Here is a 19,692-nt window from a genome sequence, read left to right as displayed (position 1 = left end):
TCTGCTCTTACCTGGTCAGATATGTTCATGCCCAAACTGTAACTAATGGTAGAGAACAGACAACAACAACAGAGCTAAAAAATGCCCCACCATTGCCCACGTCAAAGAGAAGAAATAAGAAGACTGACGAAGAAAAGCTGTGTAAAAACAAAGAATTGGACCGAGCCAGCGTGAAAACAAGGATAAATATCAGAGTATCATTTCAGAGGTGGAAAGAGCTGGACTCATGAGCAACGCAGTTAGCTGCTTTTCTGCTGGTCAAGTAAGGACCCCTGCTTGATATATGTTTAATTCTAAGTTTTAACCACAAGGCTACGGTGGCGGTTACAGTAATACTCATATGGACGTACGATGTTACAGCTTTGTGTTTATGGCTACTGGTTAGAAAAAGTGTCTTTCAAGTGTCCGGGCAGTTATAGCAAGGTTAGTTTGTGTTCAGGACGCTCTGAAGTGGTTGAATTGTTAAGTTCATGTCTTTATTGTCCCTCGAGGGGAAATTTGAGGCAAGAAAAACACAAAGACAACATAAAGAGGGCATGGGACATTAATCATTACCATTAATTGGTTTAGAGAAATAACGTTACTCATGTTTCAGAGAAAAAATGTTGCACCAGGTAATGATTAGCTGGTAACATCATCTACAGCGATGTGAGGAATAGTGTTCGTTACTCTGGTTATTACAGTGATCGGCATAAGGCACTCATTGTAATTTAGTTGTATTGGTCAGAAATAGAACAATCAGGGCTCATGTTGTTGTTGTTATTTTGAATTCCTCTGTTACCGTGGTTACAAGCCTGCACCTGCACCAGCAGGCTCCTCTGTGGGGAGGGGCTCTGAAGGCATGGCTGCAGCACAGCAGAGAGAAAGAAGGAGGGACCTGGGAGCTTTATCATTCAAATGTTCTGGTCAAGTCCACTTTTCTTCTCAGAACTCCAGACCGCAGCTTAAACCTTGGTATTAAATGACAAGACATGTTCAGCTACTCAGTAGTATCAAGGCAGTTTAGTCGCTGCCATAAAAGTGTTTAAGTTGGATTCCCAGCCCTAAACTGACACGGGTGAAAATCAACTTCCATCGCAGAAGTAAAAATCTTTAGTTGGAGCACTCATCAACTGAAAACACAGGGACACAGGTTTGCGTAATGATGCAGGAATGGTTTCTCTACAACACCATCTAAGACGAAATTGGTGGTTAAAGTTCCCTAATGTGTTTTTAATTCATTAAATTACTTAAAAACTAGTGATAGTACTGAATATATGAGGCTTTTTGGAGCCCTATCCTTGCCTTGTGTATCAGTTTCTGCACATCAGCTGCAGAAATGCACATTTAGAATGACACACAACCTCTCTGTGATCTAACACCTGAAATTCATCAGTCTTACATTAAAGGCCTGCATTAATATACTTGCAATACATGGGGAAGATATTACACCATCTCATTTAAAAGTTTTTATTTGAAATGATTTTAAATACAAATAATATATTTTTCCATTTACAATGACAGTTCCTTTGTAAACAAAAGTGGCAGATAGATAGTCATTGGGTAGTTTGTCCAAACTGAGGCGGCCTGCCAGCCAGTCGCCTGGACTGGGTCTGTCGTGGGAGAGATGGTGTCGTATTTAACCTCACTGCAGTTTTGTTTTGTTTTTTTCTCCACACAGCGTAAAATCACTGATGCTACATTCTATTGCAGAGCGATAAATACTCAAGAGTACAATATTACCTGTTAGCATACACCTGCCTTGAACACAATTACAGGAGGGTATAGTGCACTGCGCGCATGTGAGTTTGTGTGCATTGTGTCGGGAGAGCGTGCCCACGGACACCAACATGACACACTGGTATTATACCTTTAAAAAAAAAACCTATTAGCTGTTGAGTGAAGTGAAAAGATTAATCATTTCTTTTTAAAAACTGCCGAGTCATCGACATACGGCGAGAGCCCCCAGAGCTACGTAAGGAAGCTCTGATTTTCTTTTTTTTTTCCCGTTGCACTTATGAGTCAAACAGATGAGGAAAACCAAGGTTAGCATGGAAGAAAACAAGACAAAGATGTATGTGTTCCATGTGTTATAACTACAGCTTAACTGGGACAAAAGAAAACAAAATTTAAATGAATCAGGGGTCAGAACTGCTCTGTACTCTACAGACAGAACAATTAAAAAAAACAAACAAATCCTCCAGGAGGTTTTGTGGAAAATGTGAAATGGCAGTTGTACTTAGAAAACCGAGCTTGTTCCGCTTCAATGACTAAAGAGAATAAAGGTGCTGGACAGACAGAATACGCTCAGTCTTGCACTTAAAAGATGATATTCAACAGCCTTTTGTTCGGGACACATTCTCATCATGAGCGCTGTGTGTCGGGGACCTCACACTCCAATCGCTTAAACATAGTCACATGTCACGTTCCACTTTTAATCCTCTTCCAGCAGACAGAACTGTACTCATAGAGGCTTTGCCATGGCAGATCAGTGATATGTAGTCCGAGACTGAGTGGCTGTAGTTTACCACGGAGACTAACTAAAGTGAAACAAAAGAAAGACATTGACGATTTTTACAAACACAAAATAAAAGGTTTTTTTTCTGCTCTCCCAAGAACTACTGGTGCATAGCACCCAAGGATTTGTATGTTGTGGTATTTCAGTTGTATTCATAAGGCCTTGTGGACAATGAGTATACACTGGAATGTGCTACAATTGTAAAACAAAACAAAAAAGATGAAGAGAAAGGAAGTCACCTCTCTGAAAAGCCACGAGTATGTATATATCTATTTATATATATCAGCATCTGAACCCCTTAAAAAGACTGAAAAACTCACAACTTTTATGGAGATTATGAACAAAAAAAGTAGTCATAATTCAAACAAATCTTAACACTGCAAGTTTTGTCATTTTCCCCACATTATACTTGAGGTCATTTCATTTAAGATCCACCTGCTTTCAAACAACATTCAGAGAAATACAGCTCAAAGTGGATCACGGGGCCAGAACAGAACATTAACGGAACTGACTGGAGATCGTCTGTGGCCATCTCCTTCGACATACAAGTGACTGGCTGGTGTGACAGCGAAAAAAAAACAAACAAACAAAAAAAGAAAAGAAAAAAAAAACTGACAAGACTCAACTGTGTCCCCTGTGCGCCGATAGGAGCAAATGTCCCAATGGGTTGACTCGGCTGAGATCTCGGATGAATTGGGCTGAAGCTAACACTTCTGCAGTTCTACGTGTACAATAGAAAGTATCATTGGTGTGGAAAACATTGGTGCTGAGTGATTTTAAACTTAGGAGCGAGAGCGATGTGGTTCTTGTTAATTTTGCAAACTGTATCAGCTGTTATACACCCCCCTCTCCCCCTCGAGAAAAGAAGTACAGAGCCCAGATAATAGGTCCTCCAGTCCACAGTGTGTCAATCTTTCACACCTGTACAAACACATACAAGGTAACAAACACACGTACGATCGCTCATTTTGTACCACACACACTCACATGCACATCCGCCCTCTCACACACACACAGGCCTGGGTAAGTATTCACAGAATTCTCTTCCAGCAGCAGCAGGAAAGTGAATGAACAAGTCTCTGTAGAAAAGAGGAAATGGAGGGGCAGGGTCACAGTCCATGTCACCAAAAATGATAAAATGGAGGAGGAGGAGGGCTCTGTGTGTATAAACTGTCCCTGGTGATTCTGTGTGTGTGCACAGCTTTGCTGCTCCTCGTTCGCTGCTCTTGAGTGCTGTTGTGGGGTCAGGAGTTGGTTGGGGGGCCAGTCCATGGGGAAGGGGGGGTTGAGCGTATGTGTGTGTGCATTCAATCGTTGTCCTCATCATCGTCTTCACTCTCCTCGATGCCGTCGCTGTCCTCCTGCTCCTCGTCCTCCTCCTCCGTGTCGGGGATGTCCCACTGCGGGTGGTTGTCCAGCATGGCCTTGGCCTCGTGGACCTCCAGCTGGAGAACACCAAGTTAACATGTTTCAGCACCAAGTCCTTTTTTGTTTACATTTCACACAGCAACTCTTTCAGCATTAACTATTGTAAAAGCAAGATACATTTTAAACTAGTTAAGCTTTTTGGAATCAAAAATCATTAACTAGTAGTGGCTCGGACTCTCTGGGTGCAAAATTAAATGTAAACCGATAAAGCTGAAATGTCTGATAAACCAAAATGACGCTGAATGAAAACACATTTTAAACTGCAAACTGAATGTGCGACAGAGACCATGAAGAGTCACCTTGTCTAAATTAATTGAGAACCACTGATTAAATTCTTAATTGAAAAACAACAAAACAGTCAGAGCAGAAGAAAGGTCAATTCAAAAAAGTCTAAACCTCTCGTCTCACTGTCTCCAGCTCAACAGTACCTGACTTCAAATGAAGTTCTAACAAAACCACTGTCAACTAAAACTTAGACTAAAATTTAGGACTTTGAAACAGCGTTGAAGATACAGAATCAGTACTGTTAATTCTGATTATCTTGCATCAATTCTAGACCAACTGCAGCAACATCACACCTTAAGCGTAGCCTAGCTCAACGTCCATCAGGTGTGAGAATGAAAAGAATCGTGCACTGTTTTTAACAAATCGTCTTATTCCCAACAGCTTGGCAGCAATTATCACCATTGTTCAGCTGCTGGTGCATTTTGACTGTGAATGGTGGGTGTATTGTCTGAGCGTTGCACACCAGACACACACAGACACACAGACACACACACAGAGCTCTCTTCTCACCTTGAGTGGTTTGATCTGGTCCAGTCCCAGGTAGGAATCCGAGCGGAGGATGACAGAATATTGGTAGTTGCCTGTTTTGGAAGGGGCTGGAAACTTCAGCTCCACCTAGGGAACAACACACACACACACAAACACATAGCTGTCAAATCCAATCACAGGAGCTCTCACAGGGCATGACTGCTCGATGCTATTAAGTCTGGTGTCACAGTAAAATGGGGGCTGGACTGTAAACTGTTGATGTCGAGATAAAACAACCGTCACACAATGAAACACGGTGGCTGTCATCTGCAGCGGAGAAGATGTTTGTCAACAACAGAGGCAAGAGAAGGAGGCAAACGTGTAAAAAAGTACAAACTCTCCCAACGCTGCTGGATATCACAAACTCAAAAAGCCAATCGACTGTTACTGATGCTGCATAATCACCTCCAGAGGGATGCGGTGCGGTAGGTAATCACAAACGAACCACCACATGATGATGGGGTCCAACTGTAAATATTAGACCAACATTACCTCAGGCTGTGATTGCCGTGTTGTGCAATTACACATGGCAAACATCTAATTATCAGCACAATGAGGCTAATTATTATTCAGCGTGTGAGCGGAGAATGAGCCGTGAACACGGTGGCAATTTGCTGCCCCTGCTCCGTTGATGAATGCAGCTCCCTCTGCCCTCCCTGCCCAAGAAAAAAAAAAAAACGTCTGTCAAACACCCAGCGTCATACAACACAAACAACAGCAGGAAGTGTTGAAGTGACAGACTAATTTATCAGCAGACAGTGAAGCGTTACGCATGGGTGGGTCACCTCTCGCCATTACATTCCTTCAGAGCGGGGACAGCTGGTCGTGCAGACGTACACAGGCCTCATTAAGCCTTTACCTCGCTGTCAGTCTCGATTGTGGCTGGAGAACACCGGGATCAGGGGTGCAAATTGTTCAAAGTAAACACACGCACACACACGCACACACACACACACACACACTCTCCTCTGTGGAAGTAATGACAGCAGTGCAAAAGGTTGCCTAGCAACAGGATGTGTGAGGGCCTACAGTGTGTGGGAAACAAGAAGCGTGAACAGACAGACTTTAACTTATTAAGACCTTTCTAGTCCAGACGGATTATAGCATGGGCCACAATATACCCTCAAAGCATTTTAATATCACACACACACATACACACAAACAGAACTGACTTTATAATACTGAATGCAAAAACTGCAGAGTGCTGCAACAAAAACTAATAGAAAAAAATAAATTATATTGGTAGGGATGCAGCGATTTGTGGTGTGCCTGAAGTTAAATTTCAGGCACACCACCAATGAAAACGCTTAGTTTCACCAGACAGACCGAATTAGTCGCACCTGAGAGCCCTGGATTTACAGGTTGAACATTAGTACCAGTGGATATTCGCCTTGTTGACTGCTAATGGCCAATTCGTCAATAAGATGACATTCTCCAACAACAGAGGCTGAAGTTTATCTGATGTGTCGCATCAATTCTGCACTGGCACGTCTATGAGCTACTGGCTCGTGACATCCCTGCTGTCAGTTTGTAAAGCAATGCAAGTACTGAAAAATTCTCATCATTGAGTAGGTAGCTGTACAGCGGGCTAAAAAGGCTTCGGAAACCGTAACTTATAAAGCAAATTTTCTGATGTGAAAGGCTTAAATGATCTTTAAAAGGGTGTTTCATAAATGTGTATGATCAAATTGGGCTCTTTGGGCTGATAAACTTTAAAAACAGTATTTCCTACAATGAAGATTTCTTTGTTTCTCTGGCACAAAAGGGTGAATAATAAAACCAAAAGACAATCACCAGGATGGACAAACTCACCTCTTCTGTGTCTTTTAACGTGCACACGTGGTAGGGCATGGAGACAAGGGTCTGATCCCGGCGGTCGGCGATGTAGAGCCACCACCACTCCTGCTTCTCCTCGGGGAAGTAGAGGCTGTAAACGGGGTGTGTCACCTTCGACTTGGTCTCTAGCAGGGCCCGCTCTCGCCGCTGGATGCTCTGCTGCAGAGCCTCCCACTCCTGGGGGGGACAGGTGTGAGGAGGAGTGGGTTAGGTGCGAGGACAAGCACATATCAGGGGTCATCTTGTGATCAGGTGTGGTATTGAACAGGAACACAATGCACACGGCATGAAATTTTCGCCACATGGCTCTCTGACCTCTTCGTCGTCACCAGCCATCTCGTCCACTTCTGTGTCGCTCTGTTTGTCGCTGTCTTCGTCTCTCTCGCTGGGAGAGTCCTTGTTGGCCTCGCCCTCATCTGACTCGCTGCCCTTGTCGGAGGCCTCTTCGTCTTCCTCTTTCGCCGCCGCTGTGGATGCTGCTACAACTTCCTGTTACATCAGCATCCATAAGAAGAATTAATTATGTAAGCAGAGAATTTTCATATCTGAAAAATCAAGTCATTTACAATAAATTGAGCTGCGACTGGACACGTACATTTCCTGCCACGTTGCCGTTGGCCTGCTTGGTTTTGGCTGGTGCTGGTGTGGCCTTCTTCTTGGTTAATTTTTTCTTCTTGGACTTGGCTGTCTTCTTTGCCCCTTTACTCTTGTTCTGCCACACTTTTGTTTTGGATTTACTCGCATCTCCTTGCTTCACACACACACACAGACAAAAAAAGGTTAGGTAAACTTTCTTGAACCGTTCAACTTTTATTCATGGCTAGATCTCACACAGCCTCAGTGAATGGATCCAAGTTGACATGTCCTCTGTGTGTGTGTGTGTGTGTGTGTGTGTGTGTGTGTGTGTGTGTGTGTGTGTGTGTGTGTGTGTTATCCTTACTGCTTCTTCTGTAGTGGCAGCCTCCTCTGCTAGACAAGGCGTTGACTCCTGCTCCTTCTCAAACACCTCCTGTACATACACACACATACATGGATAAGAGTTGATTCATGCTTTTTCAACAATACATGAAGTCAACAGCACACTCTAGTGGTCATTTGTGGACATAGAGCTACAAGGAAGCAGCAGAAAATAATATGTATATGTATATATGTATATGTAAAATAATGTTGGTATGTAATCATTCCTTACCGCCATCCGTTTTCTGGTCAGGGTGACGGTTACTGTGACAATAGAGCCTGCTGTGATGTTATTGCTGTCTTCATCATCAAGGACTGCAAAGACAGGACAGAAAGAAAAGGAACTAAGTATCCAAAAGTTTTACAAGGACGAGTTCAGAATCTCCACAGTGGTTCCACGATGCATTTGAGGTAATCACTGTAAAACAATGGATGCATCGAAGACTCTGTCTGACTCTGTAAGCAAATAAGATTCCAATATCAGCTGTTTAACTGTACTCCATAATTAAGAAACGGCAACCTATCCATAATGACAAGGGGGTCATGATTTTGATTTTGGTTTTAAGAAGTGGATTTTAGCTTTCAATTTTGATCGCTGAATTCAAAAAGTTACCCCCTTCGATAGACCCTTCTGAGACAACACAGCTGTGTAAAGGAATTTCCATATGTTAAGTTTCAGATGCTGCGACATCAGTTTGTTTATATATTTCATGACCGATAAATGTATCTGTGTCTCAGGCATTTGTGTTTGCAGAGTGGAAGATCGTCTTGGGCAGCTCGATAGATAAGTTACTGCCTCCCAGACAACCAAGGTCACATTCTGGTCCTCCAGCTTCACTATATCTCATATGAGAGATGCACTGGCGCCGTGATACACCAAACTCTATATTCTCCCATCAAATGCAACGTGACTTAGAGGAGAACATTTGTAACCAGCAGAGTATACTGGTTACATAGTCACAGACTAGCAAGTCAGAGATCTTTTATTGAGTTGTTCGGGAAGAGGGTTTACTTGGGACAGATTAAGGAAACCAAATGTAACAAAATTTCATATTTTGTTGATTACTGTTCAATCACTGAATGGTGGTATTTTTTCTTGTTGTGTTGAACTCTTGAATCTTTATGTTTGGTGAATTTTATTTTAACTTGCCAGACTCTAGATTGCAAAAGCCACCTGGATACATTCAAGTTGCTCCTTAAAGAAGATTTTGAAAATGTAAATGACAGCTGTCAGGACATGGACCAAAGGATCTGTTATCTTTATAAATGGACATAAAACAACTTAAAATCCAAAGCAGAATCATTTATGACCCTAAGTCACATTGAAACATGACACAAATAAATATCTAAATTAAGTAAACTAAGATGAAACCATTTTACTGACGTGTGTTTTAGGCCAAAGACATGTCACAGGTCAACCAGTGGCTGGACTTGTTTGTGCTTGTTTGTGTGTATTGTAGGACTGACCCTGCAGTTTGGTATCCATGGTGATGTGAGGGAAGCTGCCCAGCACGGCCATGACCTCATCGTACTTCTCCTCCCCCAAGAAACGCAGCATGCTGCGTCTGTCAGAGTCCTTAAGACTCACCAGGTCCTGGAGGCTCCGGACTTTATACTAGAGAGAAGACGACAACGATCCACTGACCAATTGCAAGAAACCTTCCTTTTTCTTCACTATGCTAAAGTCCAATGTGTGTGCATGTACACACTCCAGAGTTACCTTCTTAGAGATGCAGTAGCGGAGGTGCTCCTCCTCAAAGTGGGGCAGCTGCAACAGTGGTGACTTGGACTCCTGCAGGCCCTGCACTATCATTTGGGTCAGCTTCATGCAGTTTTCTATGGTTACCAGTCGAGGAGCGTGAAAACCTGGAAACACACAAACACACACAGTTTACCAATGAGCAAAATCATCAAAGAAGTTGTTGTGTGGGTTGAGGCTTGTGAGAATTTTATTCGAGGTGATAACTCCTGCTTATATTAAACAGGACTGTGTGTGTGTGTGTGTGTGTGTGTGTGTGTGTGTGTGTGTACCTCCTCTGCTGTTGGCCATCATAGTAAGCTGACAGCCCACGTTGATCATCTCCTGGAGGAGAGCTGGACTCTTCCTCACCACAAACCTCTGATCTGAAACAGAAACACACATACATACATAGCATATTCTCAGCAACATGTTCTTGACCTTTCCCTTCTTTAAACTTCCATCATCTGGTTTTGTCATCAGTCAGTCTTATGCAACAAACCCTGAACAGAGAGCGTCACTTTTTTCCAGCATTGTGTAACGCTGTCTGAAAATGGTTTCAGTCGTGTGAACATGCATGGTTCCGTCTCAGTGGCTTTTTGGAGCAGATTCAAATTTGAATTAAACAACAAGTTTTCTTATTCATTCACCCAGCCAGTCAAAACACTGGTGAATTGTTCACTTTATACGCCGTATATTGAGTACATAAGCTCTAACTCTAACAGTTTGCCAAGATTACGTTTTCTCAGTTCACAAACAGATGTGGGGAAAAAAACTCATTTAATTACTCTAAACAGCTTGTTCCAGTTGAGTACGTAACGTTGCCTCCGTGTGGGAGTGTAAACAAGAATTGTGTATTCATAATGAAATCTTGTGACTTCACAACTTCACTCCAAAACAGCTTGTGCAGCCATTTTATTTCCCATTTATGGAGCTCCGGAAAAACCACTTCCTGACTTCCTGATTTATGTTGCTATGGTGGAGGCTGACATGAAGCAATACGAGCCGGACTCGCTGACTGTTTGTGTGAACATATCAAACACAGCAGACGTCATCGATCAACCCTCCTGGTTGTGTGTAGTGTAAAACATAATTGAAAAAACATGTATGATATAAAATTTGAGCGTCCTACCTTCCTCCAACTCCTCTGACACGTCCATGCGTGCCAGGTGAGCGAGCACCAGCACCCTGGCTTTCAAACTGTAAGGATAGCAGAACGGAGGCTCCTTCTTCTTCACGTTGATATTTCCCAACTCACGGATCAGCTACAAAACGGACAGAAGAGGCTGTTTAATGACACGTTACTTGACGATAATCTTAATTTTTTCCCTTTGAATTGTGGACAATCTATCTCTTCCTCACAGACACACACACACACACACACACTGTGCATTTCTTACCTGTGGCACTTCGATGTTGTCTGTTGGTCGTATGGTGGCTTCTTTATTGCTGCGAGGGTCAAACTCAAACGCTGCTGTCAACACCATGGCTAACCCTGGAGGGCCAAAAAAAGAGAAAATCAGAATTTGTCAAAAACCTGATTTTGTTATGCAAGAAGTCAGGCTTCTTTAACTTAACTGATGTATTATTAATTTAACAAAAAAAAAACAATATCACATCAAACACTCACTGTTTTTTTCCATACAGCTTAATTGTGTTTGTATCTAGTCCTATGTGCACTAAAAATGACAATATAGTGTGGGAAGGGAAACTCACGCTTCATGTTCATGTTGGGAGTCTTGTACATGAAATGCATGAAGAGCTGGGTGGTGTTGATGAGGATCTGGTCACCGCTGTATCGGATGGAGCGGTACCACCACGTACCCTATGACAGAGACGGAGAAAATTTAAAAAAGGGATGGCGAGCAAAGGAAGCAATCCTGAGGGACGAGTGTGTTACAGCACAGAGCACCATATTAAACAGAGAGGAGGGCTTACCACAACAACAGGGAGGATGACCATGAAGGCTAGTCCGTACACCAGGAGCACCTACAGAGGCAAGCATGATCAAATCAGAGCAACAAAATGCCTCATACATGTCTAGAATATGAGTTAGTGTTTAAGTAGAATATTATGGTCCTGGGTTACTGATGACACTGGCTTGCTGCTAGTCAAATACGATGAATGTCAAGCAAACAAACGTCAGTTTTAGAACCTATTTTCCGATTCAGATTGATCTTCATTTGAATTATCTGATATCAAGTCATAAAACCCAATGCACACTCTTTTATTCTATCTTTTATGTGGTTAAAAACTATGCAAAGTGTCTCAACGGCCTGTTGGTGTCACGTACAGACACACTGCTTCTCTTCAATGCTGGAGGTTTAAAATAGGCAGCCAAGAGACAGGGACTTCATGGTGCATTCAAATGAACCTCGTAAACTCTGAAATATACATGGCTTTGTATAACATAGCAGGCTGGCACAGGTAGGAGCTTCGTGGTGCATTCAAGTGCACCTCATAAACTCAGAAATCTATACCTTAAATGGCCAGGAAGGTTGTTCAAAACTGGAAAGTTTCTAGCTTTCTTTATTTAATATTCAGATGCTAAAATCATAACAAGTTTCATGTCACTTTTAACCACAAATATCTGAGACAGTTTAAGTCGATTCTGAAAGTTAAAATTTATGTTTTAAGTTATGCACAATTTACAGCATAATCTGCTCACAATCTCTTCATATCCAAGCAAAACTGGAATTGTAACTGAAGCATCCTGAACCAAATCAATCAAATGGATCAAATCTGAAATCGAATGGGACCGGGACCTTCCAAATTGGACTCAAATCAATTTGGGAAATCAGTGGCACTACCCAGCCCTAGAGGGGTTTACCAATTAAAACAACATTGACGTAATCAATAAATAAATACCAGCATTGAGTTCTTCTGGTCAACGATCCAGGCAGGCAGGGCAATACCAAAGCTGGTAGCTGGAGAGAGAGAGACAGAAGAGACAATGAAACAAAAACTTGGCTTTTATAAATTATAACTCTTAGCTCTGTGGCACCAAAGTTTGGATTGGAAATGTAAACCAATTAACCAATTTTCTAACCAATTTTCAGCCGCCATGTTATCTTTGGTGCCCAGTGATCAAACATTACAGCAGAAGTGTGTGTAAATGCAGGAGGCACATTTTCAGCGAAGGCACGATGGAATAAACAGGCCGCCATGTTTCATCTTTAATTGTTCCACGCTTGTGACTCCAAGAGGCTGACTCACCAGCACGAAAACGCAAACGCATACTGTGATTGATTTAGGAGCGCTTCACTCACCTCCTGGACCGTCTGGGTTACCGTAAGTCTCCCAGTTCTGTCGGGACTGTTCATTGGTCAGACTGTAGGGGAAAAAAAATGAGACAAGGAAGTAGATGAATCAATAGCCGCAAATTTACTAGTTATTTTTTCTTAATGATTGTGTAAATGCAGATGAAGCACTTACGCAGCATAAGCTTTGGCAATTCTCATGAATGTGGCCTCGTCACCACCTTTGTCAGGATGGAACTTGAGTGACAGTACACGGTATTGCTTCTTGATTTCTGACAGCGATGCACCCTGGACACAGATAAACAGTTATGGCTTACCACACCACACCACACACAGTGTAAGAAATAGTCTCAAGTCCTGAAAAAATGCCATCTTGGGCTTTGAGAAACACTGATTGTCATTTTAGACCAAATAACTAATCAATTAATCAAGAAAATAACCAACAGATTAACCAGGAATGAAAATTCTAAATGTCAGATAAAGGGTGTCTTTAAAAAGGACTTCAGAGGCTCTTGTAGGATGGAGAAGACATCATGTTTTATGTGTGTTTACCGGGTCCAAGTTGAGGACTTCATATGGATTATACTCCTGGTATTCTCTGTCCAGCTTGGACACCTTGTACGCTAGCAGCAGGAACACAGCCCAGCCAAATAACAAGGCTGCTTTCCTGAAAATGGCAAACACACAAACAGGGAGAGAGACAAAAAAAAACCAATGTCACACACAAACATCTGTGTTCTCCTGAGACGACATCTGGCTTGCCTTGTTATTAACAGAGATTTTCACACAGTGGCTTGTGATTGTTTTAACTGCTATCCAGCAGAGGAGGAAATCTGCAATGCAAACTAGCTTTCAGCACTTGAAGCAACAGAGATTATGTTGCAATCTGACGGAGAACACAAAGCTTTACTTGAATCTACTGCATACAAACAGAGGGGCAGAACAGGTTCTGACATTGTTGTTGTTTGGTACTTATGCATGGAAGTTGAACTTGTTTCCATGACAATGGCAAAACCCCATGGCCTGCTCTGCAGCATCTGTTGCCATGACAACTGCTCACTAGCCAGAGTTGTCTGAGTGGCTCAAGCAGAAAAAAAAACAACAAAAAAAAACACGCTGGATGTCTGTAATAAACACCATCGTTATGATACAGTTGTGAAACAGATACTGAGACTCTGAGAGACAGACTGAGACGACCATTTAGATAAAGCTGCTGGATGCTTTCACTGGCTTCAGTCACAAATACAACCATGCAAATAAAGAATTTATGAATTTTGAAAGCAAAAACAGGATGTAGGTCTGGTGACGGAGGAGGGGTGGAAAGTGGAAAAAGAAACAGCAGAAACAGAACAAAGAGGAGAGGGTCGGAGAGAAATGCTGTAAAGAGGTAAATGAGTGAGACACTCTCAGCAATCTCTCCATTAACCCACACACGCAGAGCGAATAAACAACGCTGAGGAAACAGGGTCAGGTTAGAGGCAATGTTAAACAGCGCAAGACTATGTTTACACCGACAGCCCAAGCAACTGAGAGGTTTTACGCATGAAAGCAACTTGAGGCAAACCTGTGCCGAAAATCACCCAAAAACAAGCACTTCCACACACGTACATAGGCTCCAGTCTCCCTTCACTATGACTGTGGTCAGCATTGCCTTTGGCTCATCTTCACACAACAGTGACAACACATCCATCCAGCTGGGAACACACACACATTTGAGTGAAGCTTCAGTGGTGGGAGGATGACTGAGCTTTCTCAATGCAAACAGCCCAGGGGAGTCAGAACCAAACAACAGTGAGTGATGGCACATTTGACAACATAAGGAGGAGGGAGCAAACCGACAAGTGAGCTGGCGAGTAAGTTGCAGCCAATCAGATGTCAAGACATTTACATGAAAGTAATCCACAAAGGTGTTCTACACAATGACATAAATACCACCATCAGTGTTTATTCAGGAGTAAAATTAACTCAAGTCTCTTTTCATCTTGACATGAGATGGGCTTGATCAGCGTTCAGAGATGACTCCAGGCGCTTTGGGAGAAAAATCTGCAAACCCCCAAATTCAAACTATCGCACTCACTTTAGTGTTGGGACGATGCTCTGCTGCGACTTCATCAGCCGGAGCCGGTACCACAGACACCTGCCATGTACCCTCCTCAGGCTCTTCAAGCGCAGTTGTTCTGGAAAAAGAGGATGAACGGAATGAGACATTGCTGACATGTTGGTTACCGAAAACAGATGAAATCAATGCCGATAATGCCACAGTGCTTCTGGTGGGATTACTGCGGCTCGCAGTGAGCAATCTTCATTGATAAAATGTGAGATTGTGTGCATGTGTTAGTCAAGCAAGGACAGACATATGATAACATCATTCAGCTGATACATACACTTCTACACTTCTATGACTTTATCATTATGCAGCCTAGAGGAGAGAGAATTCACACATTTATCATCCTCTATCGTGCTGTCAATGCAAAACCTGTTAGCTCACATCTATGTTCACCTGACTCTCAGCTGTTCCCAGCTGACCAGCTGAGTAAAGTTTGCTAGCATATTGCATAACCCCTGTTAGATATGGCCTGTTGTTGACAAACAGATTAGCCGTGCTGTGATAAGGATACACGAGGATAAGGTCAATAAAGGCACACAGGCGAGCGTGAGAGACTGACAGAGAGTGACGCTGGCTTTTGCTGTTGCAGCTTTAGCTCACCTAGCTTTGCACTCAGCTTCGTGTTTACCCCCTCAGGCTGACAAAACTGGCTGCATGTGTGAACAACACAGGATGTATGCGAGGTAAACGAGGTGAGGGCAAGTGTGTTACTGACCTGCACTAAGCCCCGCGGCAGTGGAAGAGACGTGAACACCATCGGTGTAACGCCTGCTGCTAGCTTACATTTGCAAGTTAATGTAACGTTTTGCTTGGGCTCGCACAGCCTCTGCGCCTGCTAGCATGCTAGCCAGATTAACGGGCTGCCAACTGGCGAGCGTTAACAAGCCCCCCCCCCCAAAAAAAAATCCAAACTGAACACTTCACTGCGTTACACTGGCTGAGGAACAGTTTGTTAGCCAAGTTAGCTCTGAGCCAGACATCGGGCCTTACCAGCATTCTGATCCCGGGGCCAGAGGTAATATGTGGCTGGGATCACAATAAGTCCGACGAAGGACGTTAGGAAATAGAAAAAGGTGTTGCCGCTGTCATCGTACTGGAACTGTTGCCCGGCCATTTCGTAGCGGCGCTTGGGTCGCCCTTCTTCTTCTTCTCCACCGCTGCTGCGCTTCCCCTCTCTTCTCTAGCCCAATGTGTGCGACTTGACAGACCGTTAGCTAGCCAGCTAGCATCCGACAGCCAAGACAGCGCTGATCATCGGTGTACGTGGTGTACGCCTGCGCAATGTGTCCCTTCTTCTTCTGCTTCTTCTTCTGTGGCTGGCTGGGCGCGTTTCCTGGACGCTACCGACCCCTAGAGGCGGTAACGAGGATGGCACAGAGGCGCTGAGTGTGAGTGACCGAGCTTGATTAAACCAGGTAAATGAGCCGTAATTATGATATATATACATTTTTTTTATTGGCTGAAAAAATACACCAAATACTAAGAGCTTGCTAGATAATAAAAACTCGTCCAATCATCCAATATTTTAGTGAATTTTTTTTTTTTATAAGATCTTATTTCATGGCCCCCACTCCAGGCAACCATACAGACTGTGATCCTGCCACTTTAACACCATGGCTGTAGCCTTGTAAATGGGTTTGATGATACCTGATGAATTAATTAAGATTTACATGGTCTGTCATACAACTCCTGTGCTTATAAAAATCTGATTCGCCCTTTTTTTGGGGTGTAAACACTAATAAGACATAGGCTTCCTTCAATCTTAGACAAAAAAATGATTAGTTATTTCAATAAATGTTCAATTACTCACATTTCCGTGAAAAAACAGAACAATTATCTTTATCTTAATCTTGAGATAATGATTAGACAAGCAATCCCAAAAGGAAAAAAAAAACTGAGAACATGTATTTTCTTCTTGGCAGAAGTAAAGTAAGTGTGGTTGACCTTCGTATGTCTGCATATAGAGTGACATCACTGATTTAACATTCCAAGTGAGATTTCAGTGCAGGGTTTGTACACCTGTCTCTGCAAATCTCAGTGGTCTTGGATAATCAAGATAAAGCTCAAAATAGACTGTAAAAATCATGGTAAAACAAAAAATAACTGTTAAAATGCCATTTGCCCCAGAGAAAAGTCTTTCTGTGCAGAGAAACTGCACATGATTGGCTGTTTTATTTCCTATTCATTAAATGTTCGCTATACCAGACCGCTGTTATACTAGCATGACTCCAAGTACAGTTGGCTGCACACTGACTCTGTCATATGTGCACCATAATGTCATCCAGAGGCTTGCGTTTCAAGTCAGGCACTGTGGCGTCAGAGGCGGGATAGCCAACAGGAAGCAGCATCAGCAGCTTCTCGTTGGCTGGACGTTTCAGGAGGAGCCTGATCTGGGGGCCGCAGTTCAGGGGCGTCGACGTGACCGTGACAAGGCCCACGTTCTGATGGGCAAACGGGCGGAGAGAACAGGCTTAATACTTTTGTAAGACGATCACGACATATTTTTCAAATTATCCTCAATTACATGCATTTTAAAGAGGCTGTAAAGAACTTTTGTTTTATATGCTCTTTATCTGTGACCAAGAGAGCAGAGATTGAGTGATGTGCGTTTTCAAGGCGTCTTTACCTGTAATGCAGCCAGCAGGAGACCGCAGGATATGGAGACGCTAATTTCATTGTAATAATGTGTCTTCTTCTTGCCGTTTGGTAGAATCCCGTAGGTCTGTTTGAAGATGAGGAGCAAGTACGGAGCAACATCCAAGTATTCCTTAATCCAGTTCGTCCTGCAAGAGGAAAGAAGTTGAGAGGAAAGAGAGAAATTAGACTATTTTGGGCTGAAGTTGAGGACAACAGGGGGTTGGGGATTGAATCCTGTCAGTGCAGTTACTTGTTGATATATTGATATAAATGTGTGTGTGAGCGTGGAGTAAGGATGGGCGCTCACCGCAACCTGGCCAAATCATTGACCCACTTGTCCCCCATCCTCTGACGGTAGTTGACCTCCTCCTCTTCCTCCACTATCTGCCTGATCTGGTGCTTCGTCTCTGGGTCTGACACCACAACGAAGGTCCAGGGCTCTGTGTGTGCTCCACTTGGGGCTGTACCTGTCCAGAGGAAGGTGGAGGTGGGAGAGAGAAAAGAAAAGACAAATGTGCAAAACATTTCTATAACAGCTTATAGACGATTTGTATTCAATTTCTCTCATACCTGCAGTGCGGATGACATTATCGATGACTTCTCGTGGCACCGGCTCTGGGCTGATGAATCGGACGGACCTCCGCTGGTTCAGCAGAGTGTAAAACTCCCTGGATCGCTCCAGCATCTTCTCCTCAGGGTAACGTGCTGGTGTGTAGGGAACGTGTTCAAGTTCTTCCTCCTCGCCGCCATCCACCCAATCACCATCCTCTAAAAAAGGACGACAAAGAGCAGGACCAGTGAGCAGCCTCTGATATGAACATTCAGAACATTTGAAAAATCTGAGCTCTTGGATTGTTATGCGGAGGTTTTGTAAATTCTACATCTTTTGCATATCTTTTACCTCATCGCATCTTCTAAATATCTTATAACTTCAGAAGGGAAGGCACAGAAATAATTCTATTGGAAAGGTAATAAACGCTTTGACTTTGAAGTTAAGTGCAAGTCAGCTTTAAGTGCTCATTAACTTCAGGAGTCAGCTTCATTATATTTTGCCTGCAGCACCTGAATCCTTAACATCATCGTCATTAACCTGATAAATCGCAAAAACATATTTGGAAATATGCATCATGTGAACATAATTCAGTAGCTGGGTCTGATTGTCCTTGGCCGAGGTACAGTTCCATACTTTGTAATCCTACTTTCTATATGTCCATTTAGGCTACAGGCCATTTACCATCATTGATTAACCCAGCTGAGAATGATAATGTTCAAAACAATAAACCGTCTATAGTATGTTCACTCCTGCAAGGTGCATGCACTTCTCTTATAACCAGCGGTGGAAGAAGTATTTAGATTCTTCACTTGAGTAAAAGTACTGAAAACTTGCCACAAGAGTTGAGAACTTTACTGAGTCAACTTCCAGTGAGGCGTGACTCTCTGAGAGGCAGCTGACCGTCCTGCCGCTGCCAACACTGGGTGAAGCTGAGTAAGAGACTTTGCTGTGTGTCTGAGTCAATGTCTGTCCAATATCCAACCTAAACTAACTTCACCTCAGTTTTTTAACTGAGAACAAAAACTACAATGATTCACTTTGGTTTGTGTCTACCATGAAAAAAACAAGTTCAGCCCTGCCGAGCAAGACAAGAGTAAAGCTTTCTGTACAGGTCTGACCTTCCTCTCTTGCTGAGATGACCGTATCGTCCTGTAAATCCTGATCCGCCCAGGGTCTAGAGTCCACTTTAGATGTCTCTTTAGTTGGCCCCGGCGAGGTCGAGCTAGTCTCGGTGTCTCTTGTTTTGACCAGCATGAAGCCGATCACCAAGCACAGGACCACCGCCAGGACAGGCGTGAGGACGGACAGGAGAGCCATGGCTGCCGAGGTGGAGAGAAGAGGATAAGAGCCACCTGCGCTCGAGTGTACCGCAGATGATCTGGTGTTGTGAAACACTAGTGCTCTTATCTGGGCTGGGTCTATGCCACATCAGACGTTGGAGCATGTGGTGCTATAAAACCAGAAGAATAATCAAGAGTTATCAGGAGCAACACAATTACAACATATATGGTCTAAAACCAGTTAATTTAAAAGTGAAAATTGTAAACAGAGTGTGAATAAATGACAGTTTTGACATCAGGCCAAAGACAGGAGGCTAATGTGTTGCAGTGATATCTACTAGAGACAGCATGCTAACAGGCTAGTCGCTGCCTGTCCTGTCTCATAATGCCACTCCAAGATCCCTGGTCAGCTAGCTGCACAGCTAACTTAGATGGACAATGTGTGTATGTGTAATAATCTATATTCAAACTCAGCATTTTAGGCAAATCACTGTTTTGTTTTGACTGTAAAAGCAAGAGGTCAGTAATAAGAAGTCCTTAAAAAGAAGAGTTTCTTTATACTTGTGCTCCAGTTTCACAGAAATAA

General features: G+C 43.1%; 2 protein-coding genes across 2 annotated transcripts; both read right to left on the bottom strand.

Annotated features, from left to right (window-relative positions):
* Positions 1-1,433: 1,433 nt before the first annotated feature.
* sec63 (SEC63 homolog, protein translocation regulator) lies at positions 1,434-15,750 on the bottom strand. The gene is made up of 20 exons (XM_037085908.1): positions 15,627-15,750; positions 14,607-14,706; positions 13,082-13,196; positions 12,705-12,817; positions 12,539-12,600; positions 12,138-12,196; positions 11,208-11,258; positions 10,986-11,094; positions 10,670-10,764; positions 10,402-10,534; positions 9,563-9,655; positions 9,252-9,397; positions 8,999-9,146; positions 7,764-7,846; positions 7,515-7,583; positions 7,170-7,325; positions 6,890-7,063; positions 6,551-6,751; positions 4,721-4,825; positions 1,434-3,942 (listed from the first exon to the last, which is right to left on the bottom strand). The coding sequence occupies exons 1-20, from the start codon at positions 15,748-15,750 to the stop codon at positions 3,805-3,807; spliced, it is 2,274 nt and encodes a 757-aa protein (XP_036941803.1). The 3' UTR covers positions 1,434-3,804.
* Positions 15,751-16,157: 407 nt separating this feature from the next.
* iyd (iodotyrosine deiodinase) lies at positions 16,158-19,247 on the bottom strand. Its single transcript, XM_037085912.1, has 5 exons — positions 18,945-19,247; positions 17,844-18,041; positions 17,581-17,740; positions 17,263-17,419; positions 16,158-17,077 (listed from the first exon to the last, which is right to left on the bottom strand). The coding sequence occupies exons 1-5, from the start codon at positions 19,141-19,143 to the stop codon at positions 16,895-16,897; spliced, it is 897 nt and encodes a 298-aa protein (XP_036941807.1). The 5' UTR covers positions 19,144-19,247; the 3' UTR covers positions 16,158-16,894.
* Positions 19,248-19,692: the final 445 nt, after the last annotated feature.

The sequence above is a fragment of the Acanthopagrus latus genome, chromosome 22 (genome assembly GCF_904848185.1).
Source record: "Acanthopagrus latus isolate v.2019 chromosome 22, fAcaLat1.1, whole genome shotgun sequence".
Classification (NCBI taxonomy): Eukaryota; Metazoa; Chordata; class Actinopteri; order Spariformes; family Sparidae; genus Acanthopagrus; species Acanthopagrus latus.
The sequence above is the reverse complement of the archived record's forward strand: the minus strand, read 5'-3'. Positions and strand labels throughout refer to the sequence as shown.

Coding starts and splice junctions, on each gene's coding strand:
- sec63 (XM_037085908.1), bottom strand. CDS start 15,750: ATGGCCGGGCAACAGTTCCAGTACGATGACAGCGGCAACACCTTTTTC. Junction 13,197..14,606: donor AGCATCGTCCCAACACTAAA/GTGAGTGCGATA, acceptor TGCCATTTTCAG/GAAAGCAGCCTTGTTATTTG. Junction 9,656..10,401: donor GTCAGAGGAGTTGGAGGAAG/GTAGGACGCTCA, acceptor TTTCTGTTTCAG/ATCAGAGGTTTGTGGTGAGG.
- iyd (XM_037085912.1), bottom strand. CDS start 19,143: ATGGCTCTCCTGTCCGTCCTCACGCCTGTCCTGGCGGTGGTCCTGTGC. Junction 17,420..17,580: donor AATGATTTGGCCAGGTTGCG/GTGAGCGCCCAT, acceptor TTCCTCTTGCAG/GACGAACTGGATTAAGGAAT. Junction 17,078..17,262: donor TCCTGCTGGCTGCATTACAG/GTAAAGACGCCT, acceptor TTTGCCCATCAG/AACGTGGGCCTTGTCACGGT.